General features: G+C 38.9%; 1 protein-coding gene across 1 annotated transcript in view; it reads left to right on the forward strand.

The window, feature by feature from the left end:
• The window catches only part of LOC124556669 (spectrin beta chain, non-erythrocytic 1), a 309,565-nt gene that overhangs the window by 248,826 nt on the left and 39,739 nt on the right, over positions 1-21,000 (forward strand). Inside the window, exons 52-61 of the mRNA XM_047130637.1 lie at positions 363-737; positions 896-1,078; positions 1,390-1,580; positions 1,845-2,013; positions 7,535-7,654; positions 7,798-7,980; positions 12,239-12,361; positions 13,368-13,465; positions 17,751-17,834; positions 18,191-18,279. Coding sequence (XP_046986593.1) covers positions 363-737; positions 896-1,078; positions 1,390-1,580; positions 1,845-2,013; positions 7,535-7,654; positions 7,798-7,980; positions 12,239-12,361; positions 13,368-13,465; positions 17,751-17,834; positions 18,191-18,279 — 1,615 coding nt within the window. The remainder of the gene's footprint in view (positions 1-362; positions 738-895; positions 1,079-1,389; positions 1,581-1,844; positions 2,014-7,534; positions 7,655-7,797; positions 7,981-12,238; positions 12,362-13,367; positions 13,466-17,750; positions 17,835-18,190; positions 18,280-21,000) is intronic.

The following is a 21,000-nucleotide window of genomic DNA, read 5'->3' on the forward strand; positions in this document are numbered from 1 at the left end:
ACCCAACTTGATGTAATGCTAACCTTTCAAAACAGGATGCTGCTGGTTTGGATTCATTTGGGCCATTTTGTTGTGGATTTCACATTTTCCACCAAGTTTACTGTGTGAATACCCACTACAGAGACTAAAAGCACCCATCAGGAAGGTAAAGATCCAATAAATGTAGATACAGAACAATAGAAATTGTATTATGATGCCCTATGTGCACATTTACTTACATATGTTATAAAAATTAGACACAAATGAAACTCTTGCTTGTGTAATGTTTTGGAGTATAACTGAATATATGTGTGTGATGTGCAAAGCCGAACCAAAGTGCCCTAATAATTTTCTTCTTCTTCTTCTTCCTCTTGTTTATACAGGCCGAGATTGAAGCACAGTTCAAAGAGCTCCAACAATTATGTGAGCAGCGTATGATGCGATTACAAGAGTCGCAGAAGTTTTTCAGATTTCTTCGTGAAGCTGATGAAGTTTCAGAATGGATTGGTGACCAGACAGTTCTGGCTGCATCTGAGGATTATGGTCGTGATGTGGAACACGTTGAACTACTTATTCAGACTTTTGAATCCTTCCTTTCTGGATTAGCTGCCAGTGAAAATCGTGTTATTTCCTGCTTAGATACTGGCAGAGCTCTTATCGCTGAGGAAAATGCAGAGGCAGAACGTATCCGTGTTAAACTTGATGACACCCAGCAGCAGTGGGAAGACTTAAAGGAGCTGGCCCATGCACGTCAGGAGGTAATTGCTATTATTTAATTATCTTTAAATTAATAAGACAACTACAGTAAATGTGGTCACTTTAAAAATTGCATGACAAATTAACAACAGTATCTCATGTTCATTATTAGTACTGGTGTTTATGTTAAAATAATGGAAAATTAATTTTATTTTCTTAGGCCTTAGCTGGAGCAAAGCAAGTACATGTTTTTGATCGTACTGCTGATGAAACTATTGCATGGATCCAAGAAAAGGAAGCAAATTTATCAACAGAAAGCTATGGGCAAGATCTTGAAACCATCCAGGTTCTGGTTCGCAAGCATCAGGGATTTGAGACGGATTTGGCAGCTGTGAAAGAGCAGGTATCTCTCTCTCTCTCTCTCTCTCTCTCTCTCTCTCTCTCTCTCTCTCTCTCTCTCTTTTCTTTTCTTTACTCCCCTTCCTTACTCCTCTTTCAGCCTTTCTCTGTTCTCTCTCTCACATCTTCAATCTAGCCATTAATTCTTTAATCTTTTTGCCACCCCCCCCCCCCCCCCCCCTTCTTCCTCTTTTGTCCCTTCCTCATTACTCTCTCCTTCTTTCTGTCCATCAATATGCCTATCATTAGTACCTGCTGCTGGTGATTGTTATTATTTCTATCTGAGGTATGCCATATTTGTGCTAATATTTCTAGGTTGAAATGGTGGGCGAGGAAGCTAGCAGACTTGCAGATTTGTTCCCTGATGCCAGGGATCACATTGAAGTGAAACATGAAGATACCTTAGAGGCATGGAATGACTTGCTGGAAAAGGCTGCTCAGAGGAAGGACAAATTGCACCAGGCAGCAGAACTTCAGGCTTACTTTGATGAATATCGAGATCTAATGTAAATATATTTGAGATTTTCTATAATATTTAGATTTACATAGTACTGAGTATAGGGGAAGCTTTACTATATTCAGGGCAGTTTTAGGCAACATTCAGTTGTATATACAGAAGCGTTCATTCAATTTTTGATTGTATAATATTATAAATTTTCCGATTAGTTTAGTGTAATACTTCATGATATCCTAGGTAACAAACTTAATAATTTTATTAAAAATTATAAAAGAGTGTAACACACTGTTAATGCATTTAATTTTGTTTTTAGGGCATGGATTAATGAGATGATTGCTAAGCTTACAGCTCCAGAACTGGCTCAAGATGTTGCAGGTGCTGAAGCCCTCATTAACAGGCATGAGGAGTACAATCAAGAAATACTTGCACGAACTGATTCTTTCACAAATTTCTACAATAAAGGGGATGATCTGATAAGGAAGGTAAAGCAGCTGTCTCTCTCCCCCCACTCTCCATCCCCCTACCCTCCTCCGTCTTTCCCCTCTCCCCCCCTGTCTGTGTGTGTGTGTGTGTGTGTGTGTGTGTGTGTGTGTGTGTGTGTCATGCGGTCAGCACACGGAGTACCCAGATGGAGTGCTTAGAGTGTAGAGGAAGTTTATGGACATTATATTTCAAAACAGTGTATTCCCGTCAAAGGGAAAGACCTAAGAAACTCGAGACTCTCAAGGGCACAACTACTGTGTGTTTGCATCTGTTGGATTTGTCTAGTGATATTCAACATACTGATCTTGTTATTGGAATTATCAATTTTGCTAATATAGTGCAGACATCAATTATAATAAGACCGAATAATTCGAAAAACATGATTTGTATAGCCAGCCTGGGAAACATAATTGTTCGTTCCCAATGATTTTAGAAGCAGCAAAAATTTAATACATTGTCAATGGTTTTTTTAATGTTTACTGCTTTTAGGTGGTGAGATAAATCAATGGTAACAAGTGAAAATTTGTGCCAGACCAGGACTCGAACCACCTGCTACCATTGATTTATTTCAGTGCCCAAATGTGGCTAACAGCATTGAAATTGTTGGCAATGTATTTGCATGGCCACTGGATCAAGTAAGGTGTCTGTTGAAACTTCCTGGCAGATTAAAACTGTGGGCCGAGATTGAGACTCGAACTCGGGACCTTCGCCTTTCACGGGCAAGTGCTCTACCAACTGAGCTACCCAAGCACGTCTCACACCCCATCCTCACAGCTTTACTTTCGCCAGTACCTTGTCCCCTACATTCCAAACTTTACAGAAGCTCTCCTGCAAACCTTGCAGAACTAGCACTCCTGAAAGAAAGGATATTGTGAAAACGTCACTGTTGTAAAACTTTTAATTGGCCCTCTAATATTGTTGGCTAGTCAGACATAGATAGTCTGTGATAAATAGAAGCACCTATCCCCATGCTAAACCAGTCGTGCCCTGAGGAAGGCCATTGCAATTCTGCCAAAATGTCTCGGTTTTAGTTTATTATTATTGTTGTTAGTTTTTAGCAATGACGTGGCATAATACCCAGAAAAATTTTAATCACTATGACACCAGCCGCGGAAGCCTACGTTCTTATATCAGTGACCTGTATGGGTAGGAAATCTACCAACACATATGAAAACTGGAGCTGCTGTGGAAGAAGAAGGTGAAACTACTGAATGATTTGGCATTCCATAAAAGGGCCAAGATCTTCATGTCATTCCGAAATTCATCAGGGTACGACCACAAATCGATACGAGAAGAACAAGAACCATTTACTATCCGGCCAGCCATGCATTATTAAGGGAGAGGATACAACACATCTGGAGCTTCATAGACTACAACAACAGGTAACTGTACAGCATGTATTTATGGCTGTCAACTACGTTATCAACGAAGGACTGGGATAACATCAACCGAATAACCCACACAGGCCTGCATGGAGGAGGACCTGGTTAGCAGTCGACAGAAAAAGAAATTTGAGGAGCTAACGGGAAACAAGTCTGGATACAGCTCGTACTGTGGTTAACATATCAACACAGACCATCAGTGAGGCAGCAACGTCAGTTCTATCCAAAGGATTAAACTTCGCAGTTACGCCCACAAAGATTCCCACAGAAGAGATCATTCAATCTGTGGAGGCGTCACTCCACCAAGTACCACATGTCGAAGCAGAAAAGATAAGGCAGGAAACTGTAAGATTTTACAAACAGCAAAACCACCCAGAGCCAATATCACATGTGAAGAAACACTGGCCATGAAGGAGCTCAGGAATAACAAGGATATTGTAGTCCTACATGCGAACAAAGGAAACACTACGGTCCTGATGGACACTTCTGAATATGAGAAGAAGATGGATGAACTGCTAAGCGATCCCATTTACAGAGTACTAAGGAGTGACCCGACGGCGAGGATAGGCAGAAATACGAAGGCCCTCGTAAAGACTCGAGAATTGATCCTGACACAGCCAAGAGACTAATCACCAAGGTGCCTGTTCCTCCTGGAATCTACGGAGTACCTAAGCTCCATGAGGAGGGTTATCTGCTGAGGCCCATAGTGAACAGAATAGATTCACCTACGTATTACGTTGTGAAACATCTGGCACCTAAGTTACACTGTCTTGTGGGACAAACAGACTCCTACGTGAAAGACTCTTCACACTTCATACACCGAGCGAGGTGGCGCAGTGGTTAGACACTGGACTCGCATTCGGGAGGACGACGGTTCAATCCCGCGTCCAGCCATCCTGATTTAGGTTTTCCGTGATTTCCCTAAATCATTCCAGGCAAATGCCAGGATGGTTCCTCTGAAAGGGCACGGCCGACTTCCTTCTCTAATCCGATGAGACCGATGACCACGCTGTCTGGTCTCCTTCCCCAACCAACCCCCAACACTTCATACAACTGATTAGGGAATAGCGAATAATGCCCTCAGACGTTACAGTCAGTTTTGACATCAAGTCTCTCTTCACTAATGTACCTATTGAAGAGACTATGCGCATTTTACAGGATCGTATCCCACCAGATATCTGCAATCTGGTGCGCTTATGCCTGTCATCTATGTATTTCACCTGACGGGGAAAATATTATGAACAGTTAGATGGAGTGTCAATGGGTACCCCGCTCTCCCCTGTAGCTGTGGACATCTTCATGGAAGCCTTTGAGCAAACGGTCCTAGCTTCTGCTCCATTACATTCCAGTTGTTGGCTACAATATGTGGACGACACATTCGTTATCTGGCCCCACGGTGAAGCGGAATTTGGAAACTTCTTCCAGCACTTAAATAGCCTGCACAAAAATATAAAGTTCACACATGAGACTGAAAACAATGATACCTTGCCATTTCTGGATGTGGAAGTAAACAGAGCTGCCGTAGGTAAACTGGGACACAAAGTGTACTGAAAACCAATGCATACAAATTGGTACCTGCATGCGGAGAGCCACCACCACCCAGCTCAAAAGTATTCTGTCCTGCATACGTTAACTGCCCGAGCCTACCGGATAAGTGATGAAAATAACATCAAAGAAGAATTAAAGGAGTTACAACACATGTGTCGTCCACATATTGTGGGCAACGGCTATGATGACAACATCATAAGACAGGTCGCTAAAACCAAAGGGAGCAGAACCCGTGAAGAAGGCAAAGAAGAGAAGCTTCCACTGGTACACTTACCATATGTAAAAGGCGTCAGTGAATGGCTAGGCAACGTCCTCTGCCAATGAGGTTTCAAACCGATTTTTCGAAGCAGTCACAGGATTCATGAAATGATAGGTTCCACCTAGGATGTAGTCAACAATCTTAACACTGCAGGTGTTTATGAACTACGGTGTGAGTACGGAGCTGCCTACATAGGAGAAACGGGGAGACCTGTCAGCTTATAAGTAGCAGAACACGAACACTATGTACGATTACAACAGCATAACAAATCGGCGATAGCGGAACACCACCGTGACTGTGGACAACCTATCAGGTTCCAGGAAGCCTGAGTACTGGTGAAAGAATCGTGGATGCGAGAATGCAAAATACGGGAGGCAATCAAAATTATTAAGCAGCCTGACAACATCAACAGAGAAGATGGCCACAAACTCCCGGCATTCTGGCTGCCGGTCATCCCAGCCCAACGGGCTGCGATCGGTCGCGGGGCAGAAGCTACACGGGACATGGATGTATCTGCACAAACAGCTGTAGAGCAACTGTCAGTCCACTTCCGCGCACACCAGGAGGAAAACTTGCTGACCAGAAGCCGAATGCTGATTGGCGGACATCCACAAATAGCCTCTTTCCTTCCATCTTCCCTTACATCATGTCTAGCCAATCATATTAGAGGGTGTGACGTATAATTTTATATATATAAATTTTCAGTGCCTACAGTGTCACATCTTTCAGTGTCACACACATTTTTATTTTTAAAGAGGGTCACTTAAGACTATTTCCATGGGTTCACCCCTCAAATTTCTCCCTCATATCACAAAATTGTCATCTGATGTAGTAAAAACTGACAAAATAAATTCCTTTTAAAGTACAGTTTCGTATATAATTTATATTCAAAACCTTACACCTGTGTCACAGAACAAATCCTACATCGAGAATACTTTACACAAGTTTAAGGGAAGAAATGCTTCTGATAATTATTACAGTATTTAAAGAACAGGCTGAAATGAACAAACAGTACATGAGACTATGTTAATCAATTCAACTGGAAAAAGCTAAGGAGCATATTATTAGCAAAATGAGAAATATGCAAAAGTGAAATGCCAAAATGAGAACTTCTCAATTGGGAGTAAATGAAAACAATCAGAATGGCTGAAAGAGAGCACAATAACATGAGCCATAAGCGAATAAGAGCTAAGCAAATAAGAGAGTAGGCAAAAATGAGATGCCAACAAAATGAGAGCTGGCTGAACTCTGTCAGCACTTATATACTGTTGCGCTCGTGGTGGCACCTCGCAGCTCGTACGCAACACGCGCGCCTGCGATCGCAATGCACTCTTAGCGCTCGCGGCGGCGTCTAGCAGCCCATTCGGAAGTTGTGCGATTGCTGTCGCAGGTCGACCCTTAATCTATGATTTTACAAGGGCCAATTAAAAGTTTTACAACAGTGACACAGACATTGATAGTCTGTAATAAAAAGAAGCACCTATCCCCATGCAAAACCAGTTGTGCCCTGAAGAAGGCCGTTGCAATTCAGCTGAAACGTCGGTTTTAGTTTATTATTGTTGTCAGTTTCTAGCAATGACGTGGCATAATACACAGAAGAATTTTATCACTATGAACACAGTATGTCCCAGCCAATCCTCTAATCTCTTTAACATCAATTGCATCATCTGCTGCAATTGTCCACATACAAATAGTAATCTGTTGGCCTCCTTATCATGGATGTTGATGATGACACTTCAGCATGAGGCCTCGCACATTTATGCAAAATGGTCTAATAATACTAACCCAATTTGGTGCCCAAAAAATGCTGAAACGAGGGTACTATAAAGATACAAAACATCAACAGAAGCTCCATTGTTGGAGTTGTCCAAGGTTATTGTGCCTGCTGTTGGTATAGTAACCTTTCTTAAGTTTGGCTAAGACTCCTGATGTGTGTTGCATGCGTAGAAAAGGGAGATGAGATGAATGTACCTGTTTGATATAATTTTAAGAATAAGGTAATTGCTTAGCCATGAATGCACCACCTATCTACATCATTCTCCTACTTTTTGTATCTGGCATCACAGATGTTCAAGTTCATTATGCCATTTCTGTAGCCTCTGAATTTTTACCAAGTTTCCTTCATTTGTATGCCACTCCAATCATCTCTGCAGCATCTGCTGTTGTCCTGATCCATTCTTCTTATTACGCTTGATAGCCTTGCACTTTTCCTATGTTTGGACACAAACTGACTACACTGTTATGTATGGAGGTGCGAAGAAACTACCTCTTTTGGCTATAAGTAATCACTGATTCTTTTGTACTTCATTAAACTGTTGGAAACTTTTTCAGGGACATTTCTTGGCCAATGAAATTGAAGAAAAAATAAATGTCCTGAAACAGCGAGAAAGGTTATTGCATGAAACCTGGAGGGAACGACACAATCTTTACAAACTTAATCTTGATACGCAGGTAAGTACTTCAGACTATAAGTTTACACTTTCAAAATCTCGTCATGTCATAAATATTTGTGAAAGTGTCCCAGTTGCTTCATAAAAACTATTAATTCTAATAACGCAAGTATTTAATCAGTTACTTTTTCACCATTCAATTAGCAATTCAAAAGAGAAGCTGATCAACTGGAATCATGGATAGTATCCCGTGAACCAATTTTGCTTGATGGGAAGCTTGGTGATACTATTGCTCAAGTAGAAGATCTAATTCGAAAACACGATGATTTTGAGAAGACAATTGAAGCTCAAGAAGACAAATTCAATGCACTGCATCGCAGAACACTGGTGAGTGATCTGGTCAAGCTCCAAGTTGAGAAAACTGCATTTATGTCACATCAGACATTAGTTTCAATTTTGACGTGGCTGATGCATGAAAGTTTGCCTTTTTTAGTCTTAGCTGAGGGCAGGAACTGGTAACTGGTAACTACTGTAATTATCACCAGTGGATTGTTGTGAGACATGTAGCAAAAAAGTAAGTTTTGTCACTTTCAAAACTTGCTATCTTCTCATCTCACTTTTGTGAAGGAAACAGCAATATCTAGAGCTATATTTCAGTTATCTCAAGGGTTATATCCACCACCATCATTTTCAAGTTTGTTTTTGCCACAACATTGACATCCTGTAAATTTTATGTGCTTGATCTTGTCACTTGTTAGTACAAAGTTAGTACAAGTCTGTAAGTCTTGCCACTTGACCAACTCAAGCCCCTACACTCAAAATCAAAAAAATCTGCTGAGTCATAAAGTACCATCAGTTTCCATCTGTGTTACTTACAACATGATTGGTAGACCTGAAACACATCTCTGTGTGTCTCCATAATTATGTGCCAAACGTGCTTCAGTTACTCACCCTGGATATTTCATAATGAAGTACTGTCACAGTTCTTTGTTACGAAGTGGGTACAATGTTGATACACATTTGCACAGTGTATCAGTTGATTTGTTGATGACTTGAGTGCAGAAGACAAATTGTAGAAAAAGTTTGTTATCTAATAAGCATTTTTGCAAGAAATCATGTTAAAGTTTCCTATTACATACGGTAAATTGATTGATTCTTTAATTGTCCCATAGACCAGTTAAGTACGTAATTGTACAGTCATAGGATAGTGGGCTGTTTCACTGAGTGAGCAATGGCTGTAAGTTTGTCAGATCAGTTGTTTCAAATTATCAACAGTGTATCTTGAAAACTAAATCACAACTCACAAAAAAGACTAAACTACATATCTTTCAGCCATTCTCCCATCGAAAGTGACACTATAAAAAGTGGTGTGTGGCTTACTGGCACTCGGACATGTATTTAGTGCTTGTCTTGAGATATTTTCTTAACTATTAGGCTGTCTCAGCATGCATGGTAGGGTGTCCTATTAAACATTACTAAATGCCTTCTCTGAAAACTATCTAGAACAGATAATTAAGAACCCCACTCATAATGGAAATGTATTGGATCTAATGGCAACAAGTAGACTGGAACTGGTGTTAGTGACCATGACACACTTGTGCCAACAATGGGTACGAAAATACAAGTGTGTGTGTGTGTGTGTGTGTGTGTGTGTGTGTGTGTGTGTGTGTGTGAGAGAGAGAGAGAGAGAGAGAGAGAGAGAGAGAGAGAGAGAGAGAGAGAGAGAGAGAGAGAGTAAACTAGATAAAAAAATCAGTAGTGTTGTTTCTCCGTGAGGAACTTGAAACTTTCAGCACAGGGCAGGTGCATGTAGAGGAACTATGGCTTAAGTTGAAAACAAAGTTAACAATGCACTGGTTTGATATGTACCCCGTAGGGCAGTTCATAATGGGAGGGAACCTCCATTGTATACAGTCACTGTGAAAAAACTTCTAAGGAAACAGAGATTACTGCACAACAGGTGTAAAACAAAGTGTAGGGCTATAGATAGAGAGATGCTGAATGAAACGTGTTTGGCTGTCAAGAGAGGAGTGCATGATGCCTTCAGTGACTACCATAACAGAATATTGTCAAATGATATTTCACAAAAGCCAAAGAAATTTTGGTCATGTGTAAAGGCAGTTAGTAGCACCAACTTTAGTGTCAGGTCCCTAGCAAATGAGACAGGAACTGAAGTTGATGGTAGCAAAGCAAAATCTGAAATGCTTAACTCCATCTTCAAATGTTCCTATGCAAAGGAAACCCCAGGAGAAATGACCCAGTTTAACCCTCATACCACTGAAAAGGTGAATGAGGTAAGTATTTGTGTCAATGGTACTAAGTAACAGCTGAAGTCATTGAAATGAACAAAGCTCCAGGGGCCGATGGAATTCCTGTCAATTCTATACTGAATTTGCTGCTGAGTTAGTGCCACTTCTAACCATAGTCGATCATAGATCACTTGAACAAAAAAGTTCTTGGAAAAAAGCGTAGGTCACATCAGTCTACAAGAAGGGTAGTAGAAGTGATCCACAAAATTACTGTCCACTATCCTTGATATCGATTTGTTATAGAATCTAAGAACATATACTGAGCTCAAATACAGTGAAGTATCTTGAACAGAATGACCTTTTCAATGCCAACTAGCATGGATTCTGAAAACATTGATCATGTGAAACTGAACTCGCACTTTTCTCATATGACGTACTGAAGGCTTTGGGTCAAGGCAGTCAGGTAGATGCACTATTTCTTGATTTCCAAAAAGCATTTGACTCAGTACCACACCTACGCCTATTGTCAAAAGTTTAGTTATGTGGGCTATCAAGCGAAACTTGTGACTGGGTTGAGGACCTTCTGGTAGGGAGGACACAGTATGTTGTCTTGGAAGGGGAGTCATCATCAGATGTAAGACTAACTTCAGGTATGCCCTAGTGAAGTGTGTTGTATATTAATGACCTTGCGGACAATATTAATAGTAATAATAGTAACATCAGGCCTTTGCAAATAATGCAGTTATCTATAATGAAGTACTATCTGAAACCAGCTGCATAAATATTCAGTGAGATCTTGATAAGATTTCAAAGTGGTGCAAAGATTGGGAATCTGCAGAAATGTAAAATTGTGCATTCCAGAAAACCAAGAAATGTAGTTTCCTATGACTATAATGTCAATGAGTGGCTGTTGGAATTGGCCAACTCATACAAATACCTGGGTGTAACACTTTGTAGGGATATGAAATGGAATGATCACATGGACTCACTTGCGATTAAAGCAGGTGGTAGACTGGTTTATTGGTAGACTACTGGGGAGGTGCAATCAGTCTGCAAAGGGGATTGCTTACTAACCACTTCTGCAACTGGTTCTAGAATATTATCGGACCCATACCAAATAGAACTAACAAGATGTTGAACGTATACAGAGAAGGGCATCACAAATGGTTACAGGTTTGTTTGCTCCATGGGAGTGTGTCAGAGAGATACTGAAGAAACTGAACTGGCAGACTCTTGAAGAGAGATGTAAACTATCATGAGAAAGTATTAACAAAGCCTGAAGAACTGGCTTTAAATGATCATTCTAGGGATATACTACAATTTCCTACATATTGCTCACATAGGTATCATGAGGATGAGATTAGAATAATTACTGCACACACAGAGGCATTCAGTCAATCATTCTTCACATGCTACATATGTGAATGAAATGGGAAGAAACCCTAATAACTGGTACAGTGGGACATACCATCTGCCATGGACCTCATTGTGGTTTGCAGAGTGTAGATGTAGATCTCTTTAATTCTAACTCAGACCTTCCCTATCACAGATATTTCCCCATTACATACTCATTTCTTCTCTTCCATTCCAGGGGTACTATTTCCACATTCCCTATGGGAGAATCTCTTCCAGTGGCGAGCACACAAATTTCACAGACAGTCTATTGAAAGAAAACTGCCTGAAAAAACATGAATCCAGGTTCAAATCATTGTTCATTAACCATTATTTACCTGTTATGGATGATCGTATAGTGCATACTCCCAAAGGAGAGACAAATTTCGGTCCAACACAAGATCTGTGTTTTATATCTTCTGGTAGTGAAACTGTATATTCTGATGCATATGCAAATAAAGATATCTATGTTATCAGCTCCTAACAGTATTACTGTGTTCCATATCACCTCATATTTCCCCATAGAGCAAATAACTTTTTATATTTACCCCTCCTGCCAGCACGTATGAGATCAGTTAACCCCATGGAGGAGGTCAATTTTCTTAGCTGCTTTCATGTAGCTATCACAGCCAGAACGTACATGTGCACTCTGTCCACCCAACAGGTGTTGTCTCATATACTAAGAAGCTCAGCTATATACATGCAGCTTGCAGAGTCTGTTTGATGTTAAATATTGTTTCACAAAATTCTAGAGACTCATATTTTTGGTTGTCAACAAAAAAAGAGTTATCCAAAAGAGTGTTACATTGTGTTCCAATTGTTGAAATGTAAATGTCTCTAACTTGTGTGATATGCCCTATGGTTCATAGTACACTGAAACATTCAGCATTAGTGACAATGTAGCAAGTAAAAAATTTATTTATTTATTTGCCAGTATATTTCTTTATCATTTCATGCTGCTGATATTTCTGTCCATGTGATTCAACTAATAATTTCCTTTACAGCTGGAAGAAGAATTCCAAAAGCAACAAGAGAAAGAACAAGCTGCTCGCATGGCTGAGAGGGAACGCATTGAAAGAGAACGGCTGGAGGCTCGTAAGAGGAGAGAGGTTCAACGTATCACTGATGTAAGTTTCACAAGCTAGAAAAGAATGTGCTGCCTTACTTTGGCGCTTGTGAATCTTTGCCCGTGAGACATCTGACACAGTTTCAGGTGACATACATTGTAAGGGATCAACATACTCCTTTGATGGAAGACACTATGCTTCTGATTACCTGTTAACAAATGCGCTGTCATGTAATGAAAGATACCAACACATGTTATTGCAAAATCATTAAGTAAACAGCCACAGCCGGTTATTAATCTGTGTCCGATCATGTAGTCTGACTTCTCAATTAGATTTTGTTGTTTTCTAAAGTCATAGGGTAATGATAAATCTTTCTTACAGTAAAACATCTCTAAAAGACACACACAGACATTAACTATTAAGTGGACTATTTTGCAAGGTCTAACATTTTAATATGTTTCTATGGCAATTAGGTTCTTTTAAAATGAAATGTGAATCTGAAACAGTTTTTCTTGCCCTGGAACAGTGATCAGTACCTGTCTCAACACTTTCTGCAAGTTAATATGCTGTAATAGCCCCTTTTCCACATTGTATCACCTGTCTGTGAGAATGGTTTGCAAAAAGGCAAAAGTAATGTTCTAGATATTCACACTGACTGATAAAGTTAAGGCAGCAATATATGGTGTAATCTAGTTTCTATAGAAGCCACAACTGTATCAACTTTGGCTTTGTTCCAAGTTTCTTTAGTGGACTTCCTCCTTCCATCACATATTGCTATCCTTCTGGATCCCATTTCTTTTGTTCAACTGAATGGAAAAGTTAGTGGGTCTCATTGCGAGTTATTTGTTTAGTGTGAAGTTCTGTCAGGTATTTGGCTTTCTACCTGAGACTTAATCTTTCGAGAAAAATGTTTAATACAGTTTATATTAAATGTTTTATTCTGACTCTGATTGTAGTATTAGATAGTACAGGTTTCTTGTAAAGCCATTTTTTTTGCTGCAATCCTGTATGCTTTATAAAGTGCAATTTCCAGGAAAGTCATGTTCGTATATTTTAATATTTTTAGGAAAGGCGAAAGGAAGATGAGAGGAGACGTACTCAGGAGTTAAGACCTTTGAGGGATGAAATGAGTGGAATATCCAACCAGATGGATCACACATCAAGGTAAATTCTTTTAAAGACCTATAGAAATAATACAGTTTTCAGTTTATAGATAGCTCTCTTTCTGTATAATATGGGGGCTTGCTGGAAAGTAATCTCTCTGAACTTTTTATGTGAAGACTCTTACAGCTTTTTAAATGTAACAAATGTTATTAACGTTGTAAATCTTCATTCTTCATGTCTACATATTAGCAGCCTTCTGCCCCTAAAGGACTCCAAATTGTAGCATGTAACATGGTGGTGTGTAACATAACTATGTCAATGTGTGAAAGGCAGCATGCTGTAACAGTGTTTCAAATTTCAATAGTGTGTCCACACATGAGGGCACCCTCTCTGCCAGCATGACAATGCCAGACCACACAAGAGCACCGTGACATCTGCAACAATCAGACGCCTTGGGTTCACTGTTGTCGATCATCCTCCAAACAGTCCCGACTAGGTCCTATCTGATTTTCATCTGTTTCCAAAACTTGATAGTGATGAAGCAATGCAAACTGAGGTGAGGTTGTCTCTTTATCAACACAGTCGAACATTCTACAGTGATGGCATCAAGAAACTGGTCTCTGGTTGGGAGAAATGTATGTGTTTGTCACCAGGATGACTACGTTGAGAAATAAATATGTACACATGAAGAATGAAGATGTAGAATGTTAGTAACATTTGTTCTATTTAAAAAGCTTCAAGAGTTTTCACACAAAAAATAGAGGCATTACTTTCCAGCACGTCCTCGTAAATGATATCTGGATGTAATTGAACTACCTTTTCAATTCTCTTACTTCACCCTGGTTGCAGTCGTTTCTCAAACTTCCTGATAATACCATCAAAATTGTAAAATACACTATTATAGCACCTAACAATTAATATTTACTTGACACACAGTGAGTGTATTTGTTATGTGCTGGAATGGTTTTATTGTGTTTGCTATTTTACATTCCATTTGTGCTTTGGCTTCCATTCCTCCATAATAGGTCGCTTCTCCATAACAGTCATAATATGCTAACAACGGATCCAGAATCCAGAACTTCCTACACTCACTGATAATTTTCCACCTGCGTGGTATTTGCTTATGCACACCCTAATATTTTAAAATTGCAATATGAAGGGTATATGTATGATGAAGTGAAATTAGTTCCACAAATTAGCTGCATGACCGTAGACTATAGACTACACATGATACGGTATGTGACTTTGAGAATTCGGTATGGTGTGAAACCCAGACATGTTGCAGTCAAAACCTTTAAATGTCCTCACATCCTGCCAAGGGAAGAAAGAGGGACTGGATACATTCACAAAGAATCAATTTCCAAGCAGTTTGTAGGCAGCTCTGCAAAGCATCAACAGTTGTTGCTGGAGGCCCATGGCAAACAAGTTGCTGCCCAACTATATCCATGCACACCTGATGGGAGGCATATCAGGTGAAAATGCATTCCAGGAAAGAGACGGTACTTTGAAGTCAATTTGCTCAAATTCTTCCTACTTGTGACTAGTCACTGTCCTGCTGAAATATGGCATGGCTAGTTGCCTGGAAAGCTATTGTTGTTTAGTGTGTCTTCTGTCAGTACAAATCATGACTGCTTGTTGTATCCAGTGGCACCCTGTACTGTCACACCTGTCCTTTTTCTATTATATTATTTAGCTACACAGACTGCCAGAATACTGTAACCTGAGCAAAATGCAACACTCATCTGATATTCATGTGGAAGAAATTGTAGTGGGACTCATCCGAAAACAATAAATTTTGCCATTGTCTGGCAGTGTCAGTGTTTATATACCCACTGTAGACTGAGATGTTGGTTGTTTCTCAGCAGTGGAAACCTGCAAAAGAATATAGGTGCTGCCAGACCAGTCCACAGCTGGCAGTGTCAAACTGTTAACACAGACAAGTCCACACCTCTGAAAAAAAAGAGAGATTTTTGTTAACATCAGATATGAAGTTTTTTCTGAGGGTTTTTGTCCGGAGTGTAGCCTTGTATGGAAGTGAAACGTGGACTATAAGCATTCCAGCCATGAAGAGAATAGAAACTTTTGAAATGTGGTGCTGTGGAAGAATGTAATTATGCAAAGATGAGGAGACATTGACAGGATAGACTAGCATGGGGAGCTGCATAAATCAGTCTTCAGACCGAAGATAATGACAATGACAACAACAGTATTTACTTTCTATATCTGCTTTACAAAACTCATTAGTAAAGTCATTGTCAATGAAATTGGTGAATATTTATTGATAACTACAGTGTGCAGGCTGCCACTTTTCCTTACTGTGTAGTTTTCTGCTGCACATATTATCAATAGTATTACTCCAAAAGAAATTTAAGCCACAGTTTTCTATGTTCCACAAAACACTTTTATTATACACTATTTTCATTGAATAATAATAATGCTGTTACCTAAAACTGCTTGTTCTCTTAAATATTTAGCTGCACTATAAAAACTAAGCAAAATTATACTGTTATTTACTTTTATGCTGTGTCAGTAGCATTTCTAAAGTTCCATTTCTCATAATTTTGCTTGTATTGGGTTTTTGATTTGTTACTTCTTGCTTTAATTGTACATATAAATCACAAGCACCACACCATCAAAATTAAAGGAACAAATGGAAATTAATGTGTTCATAAGAAAAAAAATAGTTTCTTAATTAAATTTCTGCCACAGTTGAGCGTAGTTTATATTGGTGATGAGTTTCCAACATAGCCTTTCATTTTCAAACCAGACCTGTCTTAAAAATGCTTATCAAAACAAAATTCCCCTGAGAAACTGGGGTAACATCCATGCAACACATAATCATACAACAGATATGGAGTGATCTTATCATGTGCATGATATATGCAGCAGATGAAACTGTTGCTGGACCTTCCCCAACAAAATGTTGGAACTACATAAAAAAATAGTGTTCCAGATCATTTGCTGGAGTTGTGTGAATATAAGGATACAGTGAAGCCTCCAGAGATGGTTGTGTCAATATTCTCAGTTAGTATCTACAACATTTGTGGAAGAGGATATATGGCAAGGGGACAAAGAAGATGGGGAGTGGGAAACAGGTTTTGGGGCAGAGTGGTGGGGTCTCAGGACTGAGTGGTAGCCAGGAGGTGCACAGGATAGGAATGTGTGAGGGAGACGCAGCAGGTGTATGGGATAGGAATATGGGAGTGGGAAGTAGCAGATCCACAGGATACGAATACGACATGAGAACCTCCACCCTGCCTCAGGACCCTGATTTCACTCATCCAGCAACCATACCGTCTTCCCCACAGTCTCCCTCCCCCTCCTCTGTCCTGTCATCCCCTCCCAGTCAACTCCTCCGCGTTATTATGCACTTCATGAGCTCACTGGTGTCTGTGTCACATTCCTCTCCTGTGTAGGGGCTGCTTCTTCCTCTTGCATTCCTAACACCTGAATCTGCTGCCTTCCTCCTACTTATCAGCCACTCTTCCCCAGCCCTCCCGCTCTGTTCCTCATTTCTCCTGTCATTCGCTCCAGCTGACAAAATACCTCACACTAAAGAGGATACTTCTGAAAGCTAGAAAAGTCTTGTCTTTTTTATGCGCATGTTGATGACTCAGTGCCACTAATATTTGGTAAGATTTTACCTTCACTCCTAAATTATTTACATTCTACAAGGACTTTCTTTTATGTTGTTTAAGTTATGTAAGATCAGTGTTTATTCGGGTTCGGTTTGACTTGAAATGCCTTAACAATCACAGAAACTATATCAGTCATCAGTGACCAAAGTTTAAAGACCATTTCATAATGTCTGATTACTATTATTTGGTCTCTAGTCTCCAAAGTACATACCAGTGCAATTGATCAGACCAATAATCACAAAAAGCCATCTTTACACATCTGCCATTGATCCATCAATCCATTCATTCATTCACATTGTTTTCCATAGTCCCATCATGGAGAAGAGCTTCCAGGTATATGGAACTAGTAAAATATACAGTGAGACAACATAGTTGCAATTGCCTAACGCCATTCATTCATTATTTTATATTGGAATGTGCATAAATGACATTTTGTCAAATCTCCTTCATTTGAACTAGCTTTTTGTTCCTTAATTTATGATATAAAGTGTGTTATCTGTACCTCATTACTCTGCTTTTGTGCATGCTTCCTATCTCTGAAGACATTTTATATATTTCTGTTAAATTAGCTTATTCTGCATAACTATGCTGCATTTTTTGTTGAATTTTTTTCACCCTGCTCTGTAACAAAATCTACCTCTAAAACTAGTTTTAACTTGCTGGGTAAAGTGTGTTTAACAATGCATGTTGTTGCTTGAATCCTGTAGTGGCTTCCCATTATATGGTTCCTCATCCAGGTATAGGATGGGTGTGGGATCTTACCAGCCTGGAAAGTCTGCTGATCGATACAGGTAAATAACAAGAATATATGGAAAACTATTTGATGTGATGTAAAGAAATAATTACTTATCATGTTAACAATTTATGCAAACTATGTTAACATGTAACTAATAATGATATTTGTTTGGAATGCAACTGAAAGGTATAATAAGTGAACTGTTGTTTGTAATGTTAACACTCCATAGTTGTAAATAAAATGTCTAATTTGTGGTGGGGAGGTGGGAGATGGTAACAGATAAAAGCTGTTTCAGATGATAATTATTATTGAAGGATCCTGATAGTTTATCATTACATATACTGTATTTTTGCTTTAGTTTGTTATCACGGTAGTATTTTAAGTTTTGAGTAAAATCTCTTTTTTTCACAGCCCACACATGATCACTCTACAGCCACCAGAAACAACTGGTTTACCAAAGACGGGTACTCCTCAAATCCTTGTAGATCAGCAGAGACGAGGTATATAGTACATGTAAACAATATTTTTGCTGCAACATGTTCTATAGTCATGATAAACTTCTTGAAAGAAATTCATTTCCCACAGTGGCTGTTCTTTATATCCATTTTATTTTTATTTTGTATACTATAGCATTTCAGCAGTGTAGCTGTTTTCAAGAAAATGCAGTGTTAAACCCATTAAACACACACATTTAGGATTACAGTCACATAATTTGCCACAAAGTGTCTCTACACATAGTTCTTTATCCCCACACACTAATAAATGGCTTGGCTGTGTGCTGCTATTTGTACAGAACTAGATATCGTGGTTGTAGCTCTCAAGCCCAGCCAACCATGCACTGACCATGAAATTATATGTCTGACAAAACCTGTGTGTTTTTACTAGCACTGTAGTTGCTAGAAAATGGCTACACAGCCAAAATGTCAGAGAATACAAAATAAAAATAAAATAGATATAAATAAACAGCAAACAACTTTCATATATATTGTTTTAATTGTTAGTGCATGGTTTGCAAACCTAAAACCATCTGTCTGGAGCTGAGGGGGCACTTTCATGTGGGGGCAAAATCACATATTGCTGCTGTTCAAATAGTTGCTATAGGAAGATGGGGGTGCACTTCGCATGGCCTACACCTGAATAGGAGGGGTAAAGACAAATTAGCATATATACTAGCAAAAGATATAAGGGAAAGGGGGGGGGGGGGGGCAGCACACACAGAGAAATTGTTGTGGTCACTGGGCTCAGGAGTGGCACTGACTTTAGGTCAACTTCAGAATTCAGATAGACAGTATTAATTGAAGCAAATTAAACTGACAGAGATTTGCTGCTCATCTTATTATAATAGAGAGAAAAGTGAAATCAACTTGTTTTATCAGAATAGTGACAGATGGGGGTGGTAGGGGTAAAAAAATAAAGCACAAGAGATGTCAGTGTGAACACCATATAACCACAGGGATAGAAAATCTTACTTTAAGTAGTTATAAGTTAGCTGCATATTAATACTGATCCAGTATGGATAAAGGAAGAGTTTTCACATAAAAAATATATAAATACAAAAATGTAGAAATAAGTAAATTATGTACAGGTAACGATGTGAAAGTACAGGCCTGCGAGTTAATATTGGGAAAAGCTAATTCTTCTGATTTTTACAGTATACAGGTCTCCAGTGAGTAACTAGGAAATTCTCATGAAAAATTTTGATGGTTTATTGTGCTCTTAGTTACACAAAAGGAATGACTATTAATTTGTCATGATTTTAATGTAAATTTCTTGAAGGAATCTCACAGGAAAAGTGATCTAGAAGCACTTTTAGCCACTTATAATCTGGTGTCAGTAATACGTTTCCCTACACAGGTTTATCAAGATAGTAGTACCATTACAGATAATGTGTTCATTCAACAGTCATAAGTTACAGAGACACATGCATATCCAGTGGTAAATAGATTGTCAGATCATGATGCACAGTTAGTCGCATTATATAATTTAGTTCCACGTGCAATTCAAAAACGCTCTTAGAGAACAGAGAAGTTTACAAAAATTTGGCTGGTGTGAAGTTTACAAGGAACATATTTCTTAATGAGTTTGTATCCATTTTTAAAAGCAGTTTTCCTGAGCATATAATTAAATTTAATAACTGGAATTTATTAAAGAAACCTTGGATCAATACAGGTATTAGTCTCTTCACAACAGTACTGCAACATAAGTTGCAAAAAATCCAGGAGTTTGCATATCTTGTCTGAAACTGACAGATCAGACAAAGTCAAATCAGTATGGAACAGGGAAAGAAGCCATAAAAGATAACATTATTTCAGTTATAGAGAATACGAGAACTGTAAAAAACTGTTAATGCGTAGAAGATATTTTTAATAATTATATGTGAAATACTGGTGTAAATATTGCAAATAGTTCAAATGAGAAAGCAAAACAGTACACCAAAGAAACAATACAGAGGGTATTTAGTGAAGTAAAAATTAGCCTCACATCCCAAACAGAAATAATTAAGATCATCATCCCCCCCCCCCCCCCCCCAAAAAAATAAAAGTTCATGTAGGGTGGATAATTTGTCCAATGAAACATAAAAAGTTGTGGTCTTGTGATATGTAATGTTTGTAGTTGCTTACACAATGCATCATTAATTCAAGCTGTTTTTCCTAACAGATTAAAATTACCATTGTTAGACTGCTCTGTAAGAAGGATGACTCCAGAGGCATCAATTACTACTTCCCAATGTAACTCCTTACGCTATTTTCTAAAGTTTTTGAGAAGGTAATTTACTCCAGGATAATCATCCACCTATGCAGTAATGGGGTACTCAGCCAATTGCAGTTTGTATTTCAAAATGTCCACTCTAGTGAGTCAGTTATTTAGCACATAATAAAATTTTTAAATGAAAACTTGATATCTTATTGACCTACTGAAGACATTTGATTCTGTCAGTCATAATATTCTGTTGGAGAAGTTAAGTATTTAAAGAATATGAAATTCAGCACATGCCTTTTTCATTCTTATTTGAGAAGCAGAATGCAGAATGTTACCCTAGGATGTTCAAATAATACAAAGAGGGATGCCACACTATCTGAATGGGGGAAATGACAGTGGAAGTCACATGAAGTTTGATTATTGTCCCACAACTGTTCTTCCTGTATGTTAATGATCTACTGTTTTATTTTAGGAGGAGGAGAAGGAGATTAGTGTTTAACGCCGTGTCAACTACGAGGTCA

This window comes from Schistocerca americana, chromosome X (genome assembly GCF_021461395.2).
Source record: "Schistocerca americana isolate TAMUIC-IGC-003095 chromosome X, iqSchAmer2.1, whole genome shotgun sequence".
In the NCBI taxonomy this organism is placed as follows: Eukaryota; Metazoa; Arthropoda; class Insecta; order Orthoptera; family Acrididae; genus Schistocerca; species Schistocerca americana.